The sequence below is a fragment of the Protopterus annectens genome, chromosome 4.part1 (assembly GCF_019279795.1).
Source record: "Protopterus annectens isolate FY-2018-M chromosome 4.part1, PAN1.0, whole genome shotgun sequence".
In the NCBI taxonomy this organism is placed as follows: Eukaryota; Metazoa; Chordata; order Ceratodontiformes; family Protopteridae; genus Protopterus; species Protopterus annectens.
In genome coordinates this window covers 739,955,372-739,977,911 of record NC_056734.1, presented here as the reverse complement: position 1 = coordinate 739,977,911, position 22,540 = coordinate 739,955,372, and the positions used below count along the sequence as shown (strand labels likewise).

The window sequence follows — 22,540 nt, the reverse complement described above, 5'->3', positions numbered from 1 at the left end:
TTATCCGGACAGGGTCGCCCTCAGGACCAGTCCTTCTTTTATGCCTAAGGTAGTATCCAATGTAGCTCTTAACCAGACCATTCATCTGCCAACTTTTTTCCCATATCCGCAGAACTGTTGCAGTCGTTACATTTGGGTAGAATCCCAAAGCTATGGTTGGGAGGCTGGAGCTAAACAGCATTAGGAGCGGCTATAAGGCCCTGCAGAACTGCAGTGGCAAAGCCTGCCTTGGATTTAGAGTAGAGAGGCAAATGATAATGCTTTGTAAAGGTGTGAACAGAACTCCAAGTTGCAGCCTCTAGAATGTTTTTGGTTGGTACTCCCCTTAGAAAGGCTGCTGAGGTAGCTGCAGCTCAGGTGGAATGAGACTTAATGCCCTTGGGCACAGGTTTACCATGGTGTAAGTAGCATAAATGGATGCAGTGGCTTATCCACTTAGAAATTGTCTGCTTTGAAATAGCCTTGCCTTCTGATCCTGCAGCATATGTCACTCGTAATTGCTCAGTTTATCTTAGAGCTTTAGTCCTGCTTAAGTAGAATCTTGGCTGTCTGTGTACGTCCAAGGAATGCAGAATTCTCTCCCCCTTGTTCTGTGGATTTGGATAAAAGGTTGGCAGATGAATTGCTTGGTTAAGCGCCACACTGGAAACCACCTTAGGCATAAAAGTAGGATTTGTCCTCAGAGATACCCTGTCTGGGTAAAATATGATAAAAGGCTCTACAACTATGAGGGCCTGCAGCTCTGAAACTCTTCTTGCTGAAGTAATTGCTAGTAGCAGAGCTGTTTTCCATGATAAGAACTTTACATCAGCGGTAGCAGCTGGTTCAAATGGAGGCAGGGGGAGTTTTTCCAACATATAATTCAGGTCCCATGCAGGCAATGGTGATCTTCTAGGCCTTAAATTTTTAGCTCCTCTAAGATACTGCTTTAGTAAAGGATGAGAAAAGATTGGTGGCTCTGTATTGTAATGAGCCGAAATGGCAGAGGCATGGATTTTAATTGATGAGAAAGATAGGCCTTTGTCAAGCATCTCAGTTAAGTATTGCAATATCTGAGGAATATTTGGTTCTGTTGTATCAGTTCCTTGTGCTTGATTCCAAGCACGGAATCTCTTCCATTTGTCAGCATAAGATTTTCTAGTACTAGGCCATCTGGCTTTCAAAATGACATCCATCACAGCTTTACTGAGAGGTGTTGTTTGTATGACTACCTGATCAGCCATGCTGCCAGGTTCAGAGTCTGTAATTGGTTGTGCAGGATCTGATTGTTTTGCTGGGGCAGTAGTTGTGGTCTTTGAGGCAAGGTCCAAACTGGGTATTGAGACAAGTTCCTTAGTATTGGGTACCAGTATTGGCGGGGCCAGTCCGTGGCAATTAGTATCATCTTTGGTTTCTTTTGTCTGACTCTTAGGAGGACTTTGGGGAGAAGAGGCAGAGAAGGAAAGGTGTAAACTGATAGGTTTTTCCAACTGAAGGACAGGGCACCCACTTTTCGTGCTGGTCTGTGATAAGTCCTTGTGCAGAATCTTTTCAATTGATAATTTTGAGGAGAGGCAAATAGATCTAAGTCTGGGATCCCCCATTTCTCTTATCTTGCTGAAGACTTGTGGATTTAGTTTCCACTCGTGAGGATCCATAAGGTTTCTGCTTAAATCATCTGCCAGAGTGTTTTGTTTTCCTGGCAGGAATTGAGCTTGAAGATGTATTTGGAAGGTCAAAGCTGTGTCCCACAGTCCCGTGGCTAATCTGCAAAGGGGGTATGAATGTGTACCCCCTTGCTTGTTTATATACCACATGACTGTGGTGGTGTCAGTCTGTCAGTAGTTGTCCTGGATGAAGCAAGTCCGAGAAGGCTGTTAGGGCATTTTGAACAGCTAGCATCTCTTTCTGGTTGATATGTAGATGCATTTATTTTGGTGACCATATGCCCTGAATGCATCTTCATGCCATGTGGGCCCACCAGGCATAATCTGATGCGTCTGTTATGGTTTGGCTGGCAGGGGATAGAGTGAATGGCCGTCCCATGTTTTGGTGACATGCCTTTGCCCACCATAGAAACTCCTGTTGCAGGCAGGGAATGAGAGGAATCATTTTTTACAGACTGAGAATGTTGACTCCATAAACCTTTTAGGTAACATTGAAGTTTCCTCATATGCAGTCTTGCATATGGGATCAGTAGGATGCAGGATGCCATGAAGCCCAGAGCCTGCAGAATTTGTCTTGCAGAAGACTGGGTTTTTGTTGCCATCAGTTTGAAGTAAGTAGTCAGTTGCCTTTGCTTGTTTGGCATGAGGTAAGCCATCTGGGCAGTTGTATTAAAGCTTGCACCCAGGTACCAGTTGTGATTTATTTTCATTTATTGTGTACCCTAGGCATGTTAGAAGCCTTTTCACAAACGCTAGGTGTTGAAGAAGAGTGTCCTTGTTCTCTGCTTGAATGAGACCGTCATCCAAGTAAGGATGTATTTGTATACTTTGTCTGCAAAATGCAATTACTGGGGCCAGGCACTTTGTAAAGACCCTGGGCGCAGTAGACGAGTCAAAGGGCAGTGCAGAGAATTGGTAATGCATTAAGCCAACCTTGAATATGAGGTATCTTCTGCACGATTGTCTTATTGGGACATGCAGACATGCCTCTTTTAGGTCTAAAGTCACCAGCCAAGCATTCTTGCCCAGCATGGGGGCAGAAGCTGCTGCAAAGTCAGCATTTGAATTTTGGAATGTGACATAAAAACAAGAACTGAATGTACTGAAATAAAATAACTGCATCTATTAAGGGCTGATGTAGGCAAGGGGTTAAATGAAGTTACCCGCGTTAAGCCATTGTTGAGATCACGTGACCTCAAACACCAAGTGCAATGTAAAATGATGTAGGCATGGATCTGATGAAGTACCTTCGAGTATGAAAGTGCTCATCCTGTTTATAAGTATTTTAAGCATTTTTATTTAATTTTTGGTTTTACTCTCTGCCTAGCCAGCTTCATTTTACTTTATTTTGATGAGTTACTTGTATTTTGCTGGTTGCTCTTCATATATTCTTTGGACTTGTATTTTAGAGTAAAGAGCATGGCAGAGAGTTTCTTAGATGGGGAAGACACTACCCTGGGAGCCAATCAAGAAAGTGTGTGTTAAGAATATACTGGATCATCTGTTAGGGGTGAGTGATGGAAACCCCTTACTCTCTATGAACATACAGACTTTGGATTCGAATGTGATTGAAACTGTAGAGTTTGGTGACCATGACCGGTTTACACAGCTGTTCCGGTCAACTAAGAACAACTTGCATCTGCTAAAAAGGCTTCAGTGGCAAAGATTACAGTTTGAAGCCTGTCTCTGCTTCAAAGTGATTCCCAGACGGCTTTGTGTATGCAAGATGCCGACTTAAGGTAACTCTCTGCCAGACTTGTTGAGAGAATGGCAGAATTATAATCTTGAAGTCAGTGCAGGATGCATACATTTGCTATTGAAATATTTTGGTCCTGTGGAGACCAGACTGCGTAAGGAAGTTATGGACAACATCACAGATTTAAATTCACGAGCAGAATGTTCCCCTTTCAAGCACAAACTTGATAGAACTGTTGGGAGACCTTATGCAGTACAATAAACAGCTGCAGGAGGTCAAAAAGAAGAAAATAGCCAGGGACTTAAAAGATTTCTTTACTGGCCACATTTTTTCCTGGTCTGATGACAGACATGCGAACCGCGAATCAGAACCAATGAGGAGTCAGAGATGCTCGCTTGACCAGTGACAGGAGAGCTTGGGTGGCTGGAGGAGGTACCAACACTACCAAAAAAGTAGTGCAAAAACAGAGTCAAGTAAATGCTCTGTTGTTAGGAGGCAATGGAGAACGGGCTGAAGAGCTGCAACATGAACTGTTTATGGTTGTGAATCCCTCCGAACAACCACACAATTCGTTTAGTGGATTTCCAACAATCCTATGCTCAAATGCAAGCAATGAAAACAGAACTATACAAAATTTGGATGTTTTGGCGAATGCTGCAGATTTTAGTCAGGGGAGTGGCGTTTTACAAGGTGAAAACAGCGCTGCCACAAGGAAATAGCCTATTTTTTATTGCTGCAAGCTCCAGAACTCCTCAATGTGAAGCAGAGAGGGAGGTCCCAGAGCAGGGGCAAAAACTTCAAGAAGAGGCAATATGTACAGGATACAGCAGAGACAGGACAAATAGTTTGGAACAAGGTGAGAAAGACTTAATGTTTAACCTTTCCTCAGTAACTTTGACTGTTGAGCAGAGGAATATGTTAAATAGGGGACTCAACTTTATACCAACTGGTAATTCTGCTTTAAATGATGATTTGATTGATCTGAAATTATTTGTTAGAAATTTGTCTTTGTAATTAGTTTGGTAATGGAGAGGGCCCTGATGCTGATATATTTAGAAATCCCAGTGTTTTTACACCGTTACTCACCTTTTGGTTGAAGCCTTTCACAAACTATGCACTGATGATATTTAGTTACTTTTCTAATCCTTCTAGTAGGAATGGGAAAGGAAAAATAAATTGTAACAACTTCAGTCAAGAAGAGTTTTCCTCCCTTCTTGACTTGAGATGTCAAGACATCTGTTTTTGACCAGCTGATAAAGGGGGGGTGGTATAGTCATTTTGGATGGCTCAGAATATTTAATTGCCATGCTTCTAATGTTGGGTGATGAGAGCACTTAAGTTGAACACTGAAGAAGTTATGAGGTTGACTAATAGAATACTTGAGAGAGTGGAAAGTTTACTTATGGATGGTGTGATAGACACAAATTTGTATGAGTACTTTCTTGTCTAGATTGCAGTAATACTCAAAATGTATGGACTTCCCAAGGTACATAAGGATAGGTTACATCCACCCATGCGGCCCATAGTGTCTGGTATGTGATGGGCCACTATCCATTTTTTTTAGAAAAACAACTTCATCCAGTGGTCAATGGAATAGGGAATATTTTAAAAGACACCAGGGACTTCCTGAGTAAGTTGTGTAACTGGTCTGCTACAGAATTTAGAGAAGAGGTCTTATTGGTCATGTTAGATGTTGCCTCTTTGTTTACCTGCATCCCCAATGATGTAGGCATTGACTACGGATGAATTTAGGGAGGAACTCCACTTTTAGTAGTGACAAGGTCCATTTGGTTTGCACTCTATTGGAGTTGATTTTGGAACACGTGTTTATTTTTGAGAACAAACTTTATTTACAACAGACAGGGGTAGCTATGGGCACGGTGTGTGCCAACAGCCATGCCAATATGGTTCTAGCTGAATGGGAGATGCAGAATGTTTTTTTCTGACAACAGTAGGTTCAAGGGGTCCGTACTCTACTATGGCCCGTTAAGTGGATCACCTCTTCCTTGTATGGGGAGATGCAAGAGAAAACCTTGACCAGTTTGTGTCCTATCTAAATAGTATGACCAACTTTCTCAGGTTTACTTATGAATGGTCTACAGAGTCTATCTCTTTCCTAGATGTTATAGTGATTAAGACACTAGATGGTATACACACGAGACAATATGTTAAGCCCTGTAAGACCAACAACATGGGACACTCACGTAGCATGCATCCCAAGCATGTCAAACAGAATGTCCTTAAAGGACAGTTTTTTAGGACAGCCAGATTAAGTACGAGAGACAGTGATATGTATGACTCCTTCGACACACTTCCTTCGAATCTAATGAAGAGAGTATAGTACTAGACCATATTTTAATGGTTTGAATGAGGACTCTGTCCCCTCCACAAGTAGATCTGTTCAACCTGTATGTATGAATCTCACATACTCGAGAGATTCAGGGTCTGTTTGTGAAATTGTCAAGCACTGGAAGATTCTGGCTTCAGATAGATGTAAGAGGTTGTTACAGAAAGCACCCTCTTTTTCTTCAAAATGTATCCATCAGTAAAGAAAATGCTGTGTTATAAACCCCTGTCTAGTCGTGAGGAGGTTATAGCTAGCCAAAGAGTAGGTACCTTTCCCTGTCGTCACTGTAATGCTTGTAGATATATTGATAAAGATGACTACTTTGTACACCCAGGAACAGGACAGATTTTTAACATGCGGTTTTATGCAGACTGTAGTATCAAAAATGTTTGTTGTGCTTCCTGTGTCATCTGTAAAAGTTTCTATGTGAGGAAGACCAACCGCTGTTTGAGGGACCGTATAAGAGAACATGTGTATGATATCACTAGAAGGGATGAAAGGAATGCACTGTCCAAACATGTTATGTCAACAGGTTGTGAACATTGGTTCAAGTTTTTGGTGTTAGAAATATACACACCTAATCTGAGAGGTGGTGACATAAAAACAAGAACTGAATGTACTGAAATAAAATGGATGCATCTGTTAAGGGCTGATGTAGGCAAGGGGTTAAATGAAGTTATCCCCATTAAGCCATTGTTAAGATCATGTGACCTCACTGAGCTATACAAGTGCATTGTAAAATGATGTAGGAATGGATCTGATGAAGTACCTTTGAGTATGAAAGTGCTCATCCTGTTTATTTTATAAGTATTTTAAGCATTTTTATTGCATTTTTGGTTTTACTCTCTGCCTAGCCAGCTTCATTTTTTCTTTATTTTTGCTTAGTTACTTGTGTTTTGCTGGTTGCTCTTCATATTTTCTTTACACTTTAACGAATGCAAACGTAAACAAGTGTCCCAAGTAAACAAAGGTGAGGCCCCAACAATGTAAATGTACCTTCCTCAACCTCAACAGGCAAATAAGACATCTTTGAGGAAAAATTTAACAAACACAGCCAGTGTAACCATAAGGCCTTTTTACAGCTGTGTACGTAGCATAGAAAGGATTCAAGCATGTGCAGAACTAGTGATGAACGGTATCTCACACACTGACCCCACAGAGATAGCAAACCTGCTAGCATATAGGTTTGGTGAAAATTTCACTCCCTTATCCCTTCCATACTTATCACAAACCTTGCCCTAAACTCCCCCTCACCCTATAATTTGAAGAGCAGGTCATTAAAGCCTTGTCCAAAGCAAAAAAACACAGCCTCTATGGGACCAGACGGCATCCCAAGCTGTCTTCTAAACAAGCTAAAACATGAACTAGCATCACCATTAAGTACCTTTGTCAATTAGCGTAACCACAGGCTTTATACCTGCGGAATGGAGAACGCCAACATTTATTCACCTCCACAAAGGTGGCCTAGTGACAGACCCAGAAAATTACAGACCCCTAAGCCTGACCAGCTTCATCTGTAAGGCCATCGATCATTTCATTATGGACCTCATAAATGAAGACATAGGCAACCTCCAAACTCTGGATCCAACCCAGTCCTGCTTTAAGGGCAAATCCTGCTTATTTAATTTGGTGAATTTATTCGAAAATGTGACAAGGGCAGATCTGTGCACACAGCATACCTCAACTAGGCAAAGGCTTTCGACACAATCACACACACTGGCATTACCAATAAACCTAGCAAACTGAATGTAAACCCTTTTGTTATAACATGGTTTGCCTACTGGCTCAAAAAATGGACACACTATCAAAGTGGGTGTCTGCACATCAACCAGCAGACCTGTTACCAGCGGGGTGCCACAAGGTTCAATGATAGGCCCCCTACTGTTTGGTATATACTCCTCAGAAGTTCAGACCAAAACTAAGAGATTGTGGCTGACCAAGTTTGTGGACGACTGCAAACTAGGTGCAGTTGACTCCCCGGGTGATGTCTGTTTACTCCTGGAGGTCTTTTGCAGACCAACCACTGGTGTTTTAATCACTGTCTGTAGCTGAATGCAAAGAAATGCATCATCATTCCCTTCAGCAAAAAGTGTCCCTTCACACTGTCAGATCAACAACATTGCCCTAAATATCTACAAAGTGGTAAGGGATCACAAGTTGACTGCCACCTTAACTTTGACCACCATGCATCTGCTGTAGTAAGGAAGGCTTTGTACATAGCACACTTAATTAGTAAAGGCATCACTTTGAGAGCAAAGGAGGTTATAAACCCCTCTGTTCTCTACACTAATCAGGCCCACAATTGAGTATAATGCCCCATTTGTCATGTACCATACAAAGCACATGTAGCAATTGGAGAGACCTCAGAGATTTGTAACGGAAGATCAAGGGACTCCAGCACGTGCCTTACACAGACTGACTAAAGTCTGTCATTATACTCTGTATTGTATAGACTTCTTAGGGAAGTCTTATGCCTGGCTTACAGAGGAATCTCAGACCCAAACCTAATGAATTTGCTAAACATTCGTAAATCAAATGAGACTAGAGCTACCCATTCCAGGGACCTAAATATGGCCTGTGACTTAAATAGGACATGCTCGAGGGATAAATTTGTCTCCCAGTGACTGCTGTGACTGTGAAATAGGCTACCAATTCATGTGAAACAGAGCACCTCTATGACACTGTTCAAAAGGAACCTGGATGAGTGGATGGGGCACCATAAATTCTTACTGGTGATAGCGCCCACAACCCTCCTTGACACGGGCAGTCATTACTAAATGCAGTCCTGGGTATTGACAAGCGTATCTGTGGTATTACATTGGGATGAAATGGCTAGGCTTGAAATGACCTCCGGGTCGATAGGCTAGTAAACTCCTATGATCCTATATATGTGATGTGTTTACAGCGTGGGAATCTAGTGCCATTCTCTTAAACAACAATGTAATGTTGCTACAGTGCACTGCTGTCTCTTCAAGGGCTCTGAACATTGGTTAAAGTTAATCTGGGGGAGGCTAGTTCAGCTTGACCTTGGGGTCTTTACAAGCCTAGCCATAGGATTACCCTGGCATCGTGCCACCTGACATTAGTTCCCAGTACCTCTGTCAAGTAGAGCCACTGGAGTTATCCCTAGGGTGAATTTTCTATTTCCCATCCACTCATCGAGATCCCTCTTGAAGAGGGTCAGCGAGGTGCTCTGCTTGACATGTATGGGAAGTCTATTCCACAGCATGGGCAGTCTCTGGGTTACGAACCTGTCCCTCCAGTACATTCTGTTGATTGTGGTAATGAGGTTCAGGTCTCTGGAGCTGCAGAGGGATTGGGATTTCTTTAGATGTAGCATTTCTAGCAGAGCTGGGTCAGACATGGCTTTGTAAGTCCAGCAGAGATCGCCTCTAAGTAGGCGATATGAGACAAAGAATAGTTGTAGTTTTTTGAGTTTGTCCATATAAGACAAGTGTTTAAGGCCTAGGATCCTCTTTGTGAGGTACTTTTGCAGGCTGTCCAGTTGTCGCAGTTGTCTGGTGAGGTACATATCAAATGGGGCATTGTACTCTATGGTTGGCCTAATGAGGGAAGAGTAGAAGGAGACATTGACCTCTCTCTTCCTGGATGCAAAACTCTTAGTAATGAGATGTGCTACATTAGAAGGACTTGCTGACTACAGTGGCAATGTGGTGATCAAAAGAGAGGTTGCTGTTAGCCTGTGTTCCCTGATCTCTTATAATGCCTTCTGTGTTCAGTGGACTACCATTGTTGTTGTAATTTATGGGAACAGGGTTTTTCCCAAAGGGGGATGACTACACATTTTTTGGCATTGAGCTTAAGACCATGTTTCTGACACCAGTTGTTGGTCTCAGTGAGGCCATTCTGTAGGATGTCAGCATCGCTTGGGGAGTTAATAATAGCTCCCAACTTGCCATTGTTGCAAACTTTGTCAGCCAGAGTCCCTTCGTGTTGGCTTGGACTTCAGAGAAATAAATACCAAACAGGAGAGGACCCAGGACAGAACCCTGTAAGACTCAATTCATGACTAGTCAGCTACTTTCACACTGTGGGTTCTATCTGTGAGCCAGCTTACAAACCCACCTAATGATATATGGGTTGATGCCTAGCTTAGTGAGTTTTTGTAAGATTTCTGAGTGGTTAATGGTATCAAAGTCCTTTGCCAGATCAAGGTAGGCTGTATGAACCACCTTATCTTTATCCACAGCTCTGGTGACTGACTCAAAGAAGTTGACCAAGTTCAGCAGGCATGATCTACCCTTCACAAAACCAAACTGTGTGAGATCCAGAGTTTGGAGATTCCCTATATCCTTGTTTATTAGGTCCATGATGATGACTTCCATAGCTTTGCATATTAGACTCATCAGGCAAATGGGGCGATAGTTCCCAGGGACTGTAGTCACTCCTCTTTTGTGGAGAGGGATGACTGTAGCAGTGCGCCATTCAGTAGGGACAAAGGCTGAGGTGAGGCTGCAATTGAACAAGGGTACACAGGTGAGGTGCCAGTTTACTCTGTAGTTCATGTGGAACACAGCCAGGGATATTGTCAGGTCCCATAGAAGCTATATGCTTGGCATTGGACAGTGCTGCTTTAACCTGTGCAGCAGTAATACTGGGTCCCTGGCAATCTTCTGGAATTGTGATTGGTCCTTTGGGGGGGTAAAGTTGGCACTGAATCTGTCGGCTCGGTGTAGGAGGTACCGTTGTGCAGTAGCTCAGAGCAAATCTGGGTATTGCCATGGAAATTCTTTACATATTGCCATGGAGATTCTTTACATAACTCTAGAAGGCTTTGTGGTTGTCTTTACTATCTGCTGCAATTCTGTTTTCATAGCTAGCTTTAAGAGGATTTGATGAGGAATCTCAACTTTTTGTTGAGGCTGATAAGGGAGTTTTTCCAGTCTTGGGACTTCACCTTATTCCGCATCAGTTTGCTCCTTCTGTTGTAGTTTGTTTATGGCAGGGGACCACTTGATTGGCTTCCTTTTTTTTTTTTTTTTGGAGGAGAGCATCTTGGTTCTGCTGAGTATGGTGAGATCCATGCATTTGTGTACTTGTTCATACAGTGCATTGGTGTATGATTCGGTGGTCATGCAACTATTCTCCATTTGCATGGGTGCCGTGAAGTGAGCCACCTCTGTTTTTAGGACCCTAAAGTTAGCTTTGGAGAAGTTTTTCATTGTGGTTACCTTTGCAGGGAGGGTGAGATGGATGTAGATTTCCAAAGTGAGTTTGTGGTCTGATCTAACCAGGGAGAAGTTGACTATTGGTGTAGAGCAACGGTCGCCCATGTTAGTAATGACCAGGTCAGGGATGTTGCTACCTTTAGTGGGGGTAAGAATGAGCTGGTCCAGGGCATTGGAATTAATGAATTCCAAGAAATGTTGGACAAGTGCATGATGCAGGATTAGTTTTCCCAGTTAATGGAGGGGTAGTTGAAGTCGCCCAGTATGAGTGTTAGGTTGGACCCTAATATTCTCCAGGGTGCTTAGGAATGTGGAGTGTGAGTCTTGTGACATGGTTGGGGACCTATAGCAGGCTATGACCTGAATCTCACCGTCTTACCCAATGTTAGCTGCACCTGAAGTATCTGATGCTTTATGTTGGGCTACCAATTTGGAGTTGTGCGCATCCTTTATGAATATGGAAACACCACTGCATTTGGAGCTTCGGTCCAAGTTCTGAGGCTGAAAGGTGTGGAATGAGTTTATAGCCTGGTAGTGCAGAGGTGTTTTCTGCTGCCTTGAACCATGTCTCTGTTGCAGCACAAATGTCGATGTTCTCCATTTTAAGGAGTTCTTCGAGCAAGTGCATTTTGAGATTTAGACTTCTAGCATTGAGCAGCATGATCCTCAGATTGCATTTGTTTGTAGCTGTCATGGTGGTAATTTGGTCTTTGGAACACCTCCTAAAAAAAGCACCTCCTAAAAAAAGCACTATAGGGGTGGCAAGATCCTTGGCCAGTATCCGGAAGCCCATGGGTGACAGATGCAGGCCATCTCTGGCAAAGCATCAAGGTCGGTCAATCATGTCATCCCAGGCAGAGACAGATACTGGATCCCCTTAGAATGACATCAGAAACTTAGCCAGTTGTTGAAATCAATCATTTTCTGCTTGTACTGTGGTATCATTCTGGGTGATAGGATGCTGCCCAAGGCTAGGGTCTTGCCCTTCTGGGCTACATAATCCAAGAGCTCCTCCATGTCTCTCTTCATGTAGTCCAGGGAGGTACGTCTTTGATCATTCACACCCACATGTACAGTGACAGGGTCATATTTGTACCTGTTGAGGGACCTGAGTGCATGCGTTATGTGGTGGATCCTGGCACCTGACAGGCAGCTGGCTGTTATTTTCTCCTTATACAACGTAGTGAGTGGGACATCAATATGCCTCACTATAGAGTCCCCTATGACTAGTGTTGGGCATGCCATTTTTCTTTAGGGGCTTTGGTTGAGTAGCGCACTTTAGGAGAGTTGAGTGTCTCGTGATTATTGTTGTGTTGTGGTGGTCGAGTGCGTTTCTGCCTTGGAGATCTTTGCTGTCTGAGTAGATTTTTACTGTGAGCCTCCTTGAAGGTGGCTGTGTGGTTTCTGTTTTTATGTGGAGGCAGTGCTGGGGTGTGTTCTGGAGAGCTGTGTGGACTGTGTGTTCATGTGGTGTGGTGCAAGTGTTGACATTCTCCTCTTGACCAGCTATTCCGGTCTTGGCTGAAGAGTGCCTGGCTTCCAATTTGGATATATGTGGATTTCTTGCAAGTCTGAGTGTTGGGGGGGGGGGTGTAAGAGGAGAGGGTTGTCTGTGTACATGAGACACTTGCTACATTGCCTCAGTATGCCCAAGTTCACCTGGTTAATAGGAGAAAGCACAGGAAACTGACCTTTAGACATGCCTGGAGGGGTGGGCATTAATAATAAGTAGTGGAGCTGTTTCCTTGTAGAACATTTAGTGCTGGTAGCACACTTGTGTGCTACAGTAATTGCTACAAGAGGTCTGGTAAAGTGCTAGACTAATAAGCTAGTAAAAGTGCAGGAGAGGAGAGAACTAGCAGATCTAAAGGAAAAATTGAAGAACAGACTTTGGCACCACTCAGAAGCTTACAAACCATCCTGGATAAAACAAGTTTGTATCTGGACTAGACTAGTTACAGTAAAGGCAGCAAACAAGCGCAAACGTGGGCTTTTAAACCAGAAAATTGAAAGAGATGGGGGAAAAAAACTGCCCAAATGGCTAACTACAATTTCTGGGCCAGAAACCACTCGTCTTGTGGGTAGATAGGCTACTTAATGCTTACCACTCCAACTAATAAGCTAGAAGGCTTCCCTCCAACACAGAAAGGTTTGGGGGGCTCAGACGCTTGCAATCAGTTTTGGCTACAACAAATCTGTATCTGGCGTAGACTTGTTACAGGAAAAGTGAGAAACAAGATCAAATGCACACTTTTAAATCAGAAAAGTTGAGAGATGGAAAAAAAACTGCCCAAACGGCCAATAACCACTCCTTTTGTGATAGGCTACCTAGTGTTTATTGCTCACACTGATCCAGCTAGAAGGCTTCCCTCCAACGCAGAAAGGCTTGGGGGCTCAGAAGCATACAAACAGTCCTGGATACAGCAAATCTGTATCTGAACTAGAGTAGTTACAGGAAAGGCAGGAAACAAGCTTAGACTTTTTTTTTTTTTTTTTTTTTTTTTTCTTTTTACTGAAAAGCAGCTAAAACAGCACTAAAAACAATCAAAGTGCAATGCAAGCTAGCACACTTGAGTGTGTAGCAATAGTAGAGCAAATACAGTTTAAATAAATGCAATTTATTCAATCTGTAATCTGAACTGCATTCAGTTATTGTTTTATTCAACTCTGAACAGTTAAAAAGCTCCAAAAAATACTTACCAGCTGGGAAGCACACTCAGTCACAACACAAGGAGATTCTAGCACTTTTTTTTTTTTTAGTAAAGTGGAAAGGGAGAAAGCAGAAACTGAAGATACTTTAAGGTTAAGAACCTAAATGGGTTGGCCTGCTCAGATGTTCTCTCTCTATTAGGTAGAATGAGCTAATGACACTAGACTGGGAGGAGTGTCCCAGATCAAATTTTACAGTATGGGCGGGCAACTGCAAAGCCACCAAGTATAAGAACAAGGCACCAATAGGGAAGGCTGGTGTGAAACTTTACCACTACTAGCTCTAGCCACTAAATAAAAGTTTTAAACAGGTAAAGGAGCGAGGAGACTCTAGAGAGTGCTTTTAATGCAAACAAATCAGTTAGGATACCTGACTAGAGCACAGAAACCTCACAAAAATGCACAGAAAAGAACAGATAGAGCACTCGCAAACAGAAAATACAACTCTTGGTATGAAAAAGCAGTTTATAGTTAAATAATTCAGTAAAAATGCAATTACAGCAATGAAAATTACAGTTAAAACTATAAAACATTGCACAAATGCAATGAAACAGTAAAAAAAGCTTTATAACCATGTAAAATATAGTAGATTAGCTGTACAGCACGATTATAAGTGTTGAAGTGCAATTCAATGAAATAAATGTAAGAAATAACTTATTCTGTTCTTGGAATCTTAAGGAATTTCTGCTTTGTTCCAGTGATGAATCACTATTCCACAGCCTGGTAAAGTAAATCTGGTGAATGAGGAGGGGTCCCTGGGTGCAGATGATAATCAACTGTGGGGCACCAAAGAAAGTGTTACTTCTGACTGATCTTTAGGGTTAATACAAGTATTTGCATAATCTGTGGCCTTCCTGCTTCATAGGAGTAAAATTGTCTTTCTTCATGTGACTGCCAGTCTCAACCATGAAATGACATGGTAAGACATAGTGTTGGCATGGTGTTCAAGAAAGCATGGCAGCCTGCTGTTTTTAGCTACACTTAAGTGGCTGATTTGATTTTACGTTTGAGCTGTAAAAAAAAAAAATCTTGCAGATGGTATCTTTATTGAAAACATAGTGCAGATTTTTTCTTGAAATATATTTGTTTTAAACACTACTACTAATTACAAATTGGGCTTCATACTATTATGAACTTTACAGTACTGGCTGAAAATCTTATTTACTTTATTTTAAGGCATGAAAAAGAAGCATATATTAAGGCAAAATATGTGGACAAAAAGTTTGTTCAGAAGCCGTGGCTGTCTTCACTGAAGCAGATGTCAAGAGTCACTGTCAACAGCAGACATAGTCGTGAAAGCAGTGATGGCTCTGCAAAGATAACTGAATCTGCATTGCAGTCAGGAGCTTCTCAGCGATCATCAGGTACCAAGATTTATCAGTGTTTATGTATCCTGTTGTGCATTTGTACGAGGGGTGTATGTACCACATGTGAATTAACTGCAGTACATAGGTTAAAAAAGAAGTAAATATATTGTCATCTCTGCTTTCAAACCACATATCACATTCTTTATATGTTCTGTTGAAATGTTTTCCTCATTCTGAAGTTCTAAAGAGCATGAAAAATTGTAGAATTGTCTGCTGTTTTTTTTTTTTTATTTTATTTTTTTTGCTATAAAGGTGTACAAATTCTGCTGGAAAACTTAAAAGCATCGGCATTTAGACTAAAAGAGATAAAATGTCTTTTCTTTTAAATAATACTGGAAGTTTTTTAAACTTTTCTTGCATTCTTGCCAGCTAGATTTTTGAGAATAGCTTTAGAAATTTGAGCAGAAATATTTATCTGGTCAGTCGTTGAGGCTTGAATTCCAACTTCTGGCACAGATAGTTTCCTATATATTTATCCCAGGCATAATGGGTGCCGTGGGGAATCATGATATTGACTGAACCCCTTGCTGTGGCTTTTATACACCTCTACCACTGCTTCATCACCTCTATGGAAAGTATACATGGATCCACTTTTTGTAAAGATTGAAGTATATATAAAACAACCACAAAAATACATAAAAACAGCCTGTTTATTGTACAGAATTCCACTCAGTGTGTGAGCCCTTTTATCTATATTGGACAACTTCAGACTGAATGATCATTTAAAATCCCAAATTTTTAAATAAAACTATAATTAAACTCATTAACTTGTCAGAAGGCTTAATGCCTTAACTTTCTCCTCTTAAGAAATATTTTAAAATTTTCTTTGCTATTTAATCCTCGAGGACAACTGGCATCTAATCTCAACTACCAGCAATACTCACTCCAGTCCAAATCATCCCCAGCATCAAATCTATTAGTAAAATCAGATACTTGTTGTAAAACTAAGAACATAGGTGCACTCTTACACGTAGTAGTAGTATAATGCTTACCCCATGCATTGTTTAAATCATTCTTTTCTGTAGTATAAAGGTGCTCCTGTATTCTAAGAAATAATTATCCTTTAGTTCGACCAACATGATAAGAAGGGCATGATGAGCACACTGATAAACCACAAACTTACTTACAAGTAAAAAAAAGCCATAAACAGAAATATTTATCCCATTAATAATTAGTTCTTCAGTATTCGTATTAATATAGGAACACAATTTGCAGTCATAATATTTAAAAGTTCCTTTTTCTGCTAGGTTTAAAGGTAACATTTAAAGTTTTACCTAGATTGAAAAGTAGTTTGTTTCTTCCCCTTTTAACAACATAAGTAGGGTGGTCTCCTACCACATTCTTTATCTCAAGAAAACTAATATTTTCCAGTTACCTTTAATAATTTATTTTATCTTTTTAGTGTCCAGTGAATATTGCAACAGCATCCCCATACTATAATTATCTAAATTCTTATTTTTATCTCCAATTATATTATTTTCCTTTCACCATATACTTAAAACTTTTCTTCAACTAATTTATTGGGATAACCTCTGGCTTTCAACTTATAAAGACTCTGCTTCTTTTAGAAACATCTCATCGTCTGTCAAATTACTCACCCTTAATAACTACCCCGTTACAATATTGTTTTTGATGCCTTTAGGATGCATATTATATTCCAAATAGGTGTTACTTTGCTATAATTGTTTTATAAATCTTTGTTTTGACCTACATTAATCCTTAAAAACTTCATCTAAAAAGTAACCTGTAAGAAACCAAATTAAATGTAAATTTAAAAAAATCACTAACAGAATTGATATAATAAAAAAAACTTAATAAACAACCAGTATCACCTCTCCATGCCTAAAAAAAGGTCATCAGTGAAACACTCAAAATAAACTATATAATGATAAACCTCGCTTTCCCAAATGAATTCCTTTTCCCTTCCAATCTTAAAAACATTGGCATAGCAAGGGGCCATAGCTGCACCCATAGCCATACCATTTGCTTGCTGAAAAAGGATCTAGTCATTTCAAAAAAATATAAATTAAAGTAATATCAAACATTTCCATAACTAAAGCCACTAAATTATTTGAATGAAGCCTAGAACTTAACACTTCTGCCCTTACATAATTCATGCCAGCATCATTTGGAAGCATAGTATACAAGGATTGTGCATCCATATAATCAAATCATCCATTGTTAAAATTGCCAACTCTTTGATAGCAGTAGTGAAGACAGAAGTATCATGAATGTAAGATCAACTTTTTTCAACAACTTTCTGCAGATATTTATCCACAAATACAGTCTCATAGCTTCAGTTTACTCCCTTCACTGGTCACTATTGGCCTGAAGGGTGGATTATTCAAAGATTTATGGATTTTAGGCAGACCAAACAGTTTGCTTATTTTTTTATTTTAGTTAGAAAGTGTGCTGTTTTATCAATTCTCCCTTCATATAACCACTCATTAATGAGAATCTATAAACCTAAAACAAAATTCAGTACAAGAAAAACTGACTACATTATAAAAAATATCCCCTAACATTTTTTTTCATTTTATCTATATATACTTTTTTTATTCAAAACTACCAAAGAATTACCTTTATCAGCTTTTACTAATCAAAATGTCATAATTTCTTAACATTTTAAGCACTTCATTTTCTTTGGTAGAGTTGAAATACTTGCACTTGGGCTTATTTGTTAATGCTTCTCTTATCTGGCTTTCAGTAACAGAAAGCATGTTTCTAATTCAGGTTTCAAAGTATGCACTTGGTTTAGAAAAAGCATCTTTATTGTTCGTTCTTGTTGAAACATCTCAAATTTAATTTCCTTACATAATCATGCATATTGTTAATATTGCATATGTCAGCCCTAGCTGAGGGGACAAAAGTCCAGCCTTTCCAATCACAAAAATTAAAAGTCTGCTAGATAAGTTGACTGTCTTATACTGACCGTCAAAAACAGAACCTTTTGATTTCTGGTGCTGGTCTTTTCTCTCCATTTATTTTTGCTGTACCCATTCAATTGCATGCCCATTTTCCATTTGATCGTGGTTGAAACTGCTGGTGTTGCTGCTTTCTGAGACTAAGTATGTTCGCCTGTTCTGGTGTCGTGATACATTTCTATGCGCTGAACAAATTGTTGTTATCCATTAGTGTCTTTGTTACTTCTGGTGTTAATAGAACTCCTATTTTCATTTGCTTTCTTTGTTTATGGGCAAATCTTTCAGACCTTCTGATCTCCATAGGGGAAGCTACTGATTCTTCGGTTCTTGCTGCACTGCTGTTGTTTCTGATAAGTGATGACGTCAGTTGATTCACTCATTGGGTAAGCTGCTGCCCATCTCATAATTGTTGCTGTCTCTTTCAAACTTCCTAAATCTCCTTTTTTTAAGGATGTCATTTTCTTTAACTTGTCTTGAATAAGACAGAACTTTGCATCAAAGTTATCCGCAGTGGTTTCTTCTTTTAACTTGAAGAAACTTGTTTTAATATTCTCATAAAGCTCATGGACTTTTTGTTTATAGAAGCCTGTCAGGATGCTCATATATTCCATGCCATTTTTTGGTTTAGCTCTGCCCATTAATTCTTTGGGTAGATCCTCACCATTCGGCATCTTAGTTGTACATAACCCCCCTGGAAACCTGAATTAGAGACATTTCTTTCTTTTACTGAAAGACAGATAAGAGAAGCATTAACAAATAAGCTGAAGTGCAAATATATCATCTCAGGAAAACTATTTAATATTTTCCAGTTACCTTTAACAATTTCTTTTATTTGTTTAGTGTCCAGCAAATATTGCAACAACATCCCCATACTTTGACCAAAGAAGAAAATGAGGCACTTAAAAGGTTAAGAAATGACAACATTTTGAATACTAAATCTGATAAAGGTAATTCTTTTGTAGTTTTAAATAAAAATTTCTATATGGTTAAAATGAAAAAAATGTTAGGGGATAATTTTTATAAAGTAGACAGTTTTTTCTTGTATTGAATTTTGTTTTAGGTTTATAGATTTTGTTATGAGTGGTTATGTGAAGGAAGATTTGATAATAAAAGTGCATTTTCTAACCAAAATAAATCCCAAAATAAGCAAACTGTTTGGTTTGCCTAAAATCCTTAAATCTTTGAATGATCCTCCCTTCAGGCCAGTAGTGACCAGTGAAGGGAGTAAAACTGAAGCTATGGCTGTATTTGTAGATAAATATTTGCAGAAATTTAATGAAAAAAGTGAATCTTACATTCACAATACTTTTGTCTTCACTAATGCTATCAAAGAGTTGGAAATTTTAGAAACTGATTATTTGGTTACTATGGATGTACAGTCCGTATACATTATAATTCCAAATGATGTTGGCATGAATTACATAAAGGCAGAAATGTTAAGTTCTAGGCTTTATTCAAATAATTTAGTAGCTTTAATTATGGTGCAGCGATTAGCGTTGTCGCCTCACAGCAAGAGGTTCTACCATTCGATTCTTGTCTGGAACTCCTATGTGGGGTCTGCATGTCCTCCCTGCAGTCGAGTGACATTGCACATAGGTGTGATCGTGAATGGGCATGCCTTCGTTGAAGGTTGGGCGTCGGGCTGGCAACTCTGCCCCGTAAACTCCACTGCCCAATCATGAGTGGACCAGAGTTCCACTGTGGCGACTCCTAACCGGGAAAAGCCGAAAGGCTTTTTAATTACGGAAATGCTTGATATTATTTCAACTTATAATTTTTTTACTTTAATGGATCCTTTTTTCAGCATGCAAATGGTATGGCTATGGCCCCCAAGCTACGCCATTGCTTTTATGACTGGATGGGAAAAGGAATTCATTAGGAAAAGTGAGTTTTATTACAATATAGTTCTATCTTGAGTGTTTTATTGATTACCTTTTTTGATATGGGAGGCGATACTGATAAGTTTTTTTAATTGTCAATTCTGTCAGTGATTTTCTTTTACATTAACATTTAATTTTGATTTTTATAGGTTATATTTTTAGATATTGAAGTTTAAGGATCCTTATAGGTTAAAAAGTTTATAAAAAATGCAAGGTAACTATTTAGAATATAATAGTGTGCATCCTATAGGCATTAAAAATAATATTGTAATGGGGCAGTTATCAAGGGTGAGTAATTTGGCAGACAATGATGTTTTTAAAAGAAGCTGAGTCTTCATGTTCTAAGTTTAAAGCCAGAGATTATCCCAATAAATTAGTTGAAAATTTTCAAGAAGTATATGTTGAAAGGAAAAATAATATAATTAGAGATACAAATAAGAATTTAGATAATCATAGTATGGGGATGTTGCAATATTAGCTGGACACAAAAATAAAAGAAATTGTTAAAGGTAACTGGAAAATATTAGTTTTCCTGAGATAAAGAATGTGGTGGGAGACACCCATATTTTTGTAAATAAAAGGGGAAGAAACTTAAATTATTTTTCATTCTAGGTTAAATTTTAAATGTTACTTTTAAACTTGGCAGAAAAGGGACTTTTAAATGTAATGATTGCAAATTGTGTTGAGATATTAATACTAATACTGAAGAACTAATTAATGGGATAGCAGCAGTCTGCATTTAAAGTGGAACCTGTGTGTTGAGAAGACAGCCTTACAAGACTATCTGCAAATATATAGAGCTAAGTATATTTTCTGTATTATTCTGTATTATAGAGCTAAATTGTTGATTAGATATCTGTTGTCTTAGTGTTCTGCAAATATACAGAGATCAGTATATATTTTTTGGCTTTATAATTTGCACTCTGATTCCTCACATCTCTGTTGAAACTTTTCCCCACCAAAATTTGGTGGCTTTTGCAGTGCCCCACCCCACTGTAGATTTGATCTAGGACACTCCTCCAGTCCCATCTCTTTACCGCATTCTACCTAATAAACCCTTTCTGCACTTGCTTTTAGTCCTTTTTAATTTAATTACATTATTTCAAACTGCGTGTGGACTAATATTGCAACATACTCAAGCGTGCCAGCTTGCACTGCATGTGAATTGTTTTTACTACTGTTTTTGCTACTTTTTTGAAGAAAAAAAAATTGTAAGCCTGTTTCCTACCTTTCCTGTAATTAGTGTTCCAGATACAGATTTGCTGTATCCAGGACTTATTTGTAAGCTTCTGAGCCCCCCAAGCCTTTCTGTGTTGGAGGGAAGCCTTCTAGCTTATCAGTGGGAGTGGTAAGCATTAGGTAACCTGTCTACCACATAAGGAGTGGTTCTGGCACAGAATTTGTAGTTATTGGCCGTTTGGGCGGTCTTCCATCTCTCTCTCAACTTTCTGATTTGCAGGCCTGCATTTGCACTTGTTTCTGTCCTGTAACTCCTGGGCCCATCTCATTTGCTCACTCAAAAAAAAATTATCTGCTTTTACTGTATTTGTGTTTGTTCCTACTTTATTTTGCTTTTGCGTCATCTTAAAAGTACTCAATTGTATTTATTACTGCTTGGTCTAACTCGTTCTAAGCCTTTTAGTTTAAGCACTTGGGCTTCAGACCAGTTGTTTTACATTAAGAAGGTTTGTGGTCTGCACTGTAGTGGCAAAACAGGTTGCTTACATCCTTCTAAGTTGGGAACTGCTGATTTGAGGGCTCAGTGTCTGTTCTAAAAGTGTATTCATTTTGGTTTAAGCACTTGGGCTTCAGGCCAGTTATTTTACATTAAAAGGGTTCGTGGTCTGCACTCTTGTGGGAGGAGAGGCTGGACTCTGCCCTTCTGAGCTGGGAATTTCTGGTTAAAGGCTTATAGTGCCTGCATATTTGAACTGCTTCTTACTGAAATTGGTACACCTTGTTTGCTGTAGCATAGACTAGAACCAGGCCTGCTGAATCTAGCTTTGTTCTTTATAGTATTCTAGTCTGTGAACTGCTGATTGAGGGCTCAGTCTGTGTTTATTCTAAAAGTGTATTCTGTTTAAGCACTTGGGCTTCAGGCCAGTTATTTTACATTAAGAAGGTTCGTGGTCTGCACCTGTGGGAGAGAGGCTGGACTCTGCCTTATAGTGCCTGCATATTTGAACTGTTTCTTACTGAAATTGGTACACCTTGTTTGCTGTAGCATAGACTAGATCCAGGCCTGCTGAATCTAGCTTTATTTGTATGCTTGTTTGTTTGCTTATTTCCCTGAAACGCTAATTCCACCTAAAACGCTGCTTTTCAGCGCTTCTGTGGATCCCTAGTGATATCTGCATTACTTACTGTACTTATTTCCTTGTTTCACTTGAAAGAAAGTTACTGTTTGTCATTTTTGCATTTAAGTTACCTGTAACACATTGCATTTAAGTTACCTGGCACTTGCTCACTAAAGCAATTATATAAGTCAGCACTAAAATATTAAAAGCACTACACCCTCACAAACTCCCCTTGAGTACCTCATTCCCCATTGGCCCTTTTTTTTTTCAATTATAAAGGAATTCCCAATACTATTCTAGCATGTCCAAAGGTCAGTTGTCAATCTCCTCTCTGGTCCAGCTGGTGAATCTGGGAATCATGAGGCAATGTTACAACTGCCTCATGTACACAGACAACCCTCTCCTCCTCCCAACAAATTCCAACACATGTGAGAGATGCAACCATATAGCCATACTGGATGCTAAGCTCTCTCAACTCAGTACTG

At 39.7% G+C, this 22,540-nt stretch overlaps 1 protein-coding gene across 1 annotated transcript in view; it reads left to right on the top strand.

The window, feature by feature from the left end:
* The window catches only part of LOC122801280 (arf-GAP with coiled-coil, ANK repeat and PH domain-containing protein 2-like), a 2,104,317-nt gene that overhangs the window by 1,245,709 nt on the left and 836,068 nt on the right, over positions 1–22,540 (top strand). The window contains exon 17 of the mRNA XM_044070827.1: positions 14,764–14,951. Within this exon, the coding sequence (XP_043926762.1) occupies positions 14,764–14,951 (188 nt within the window). The remainder of the gene's footprint in view (positions 1–14,763; positions 14,952–22,540) is intronic.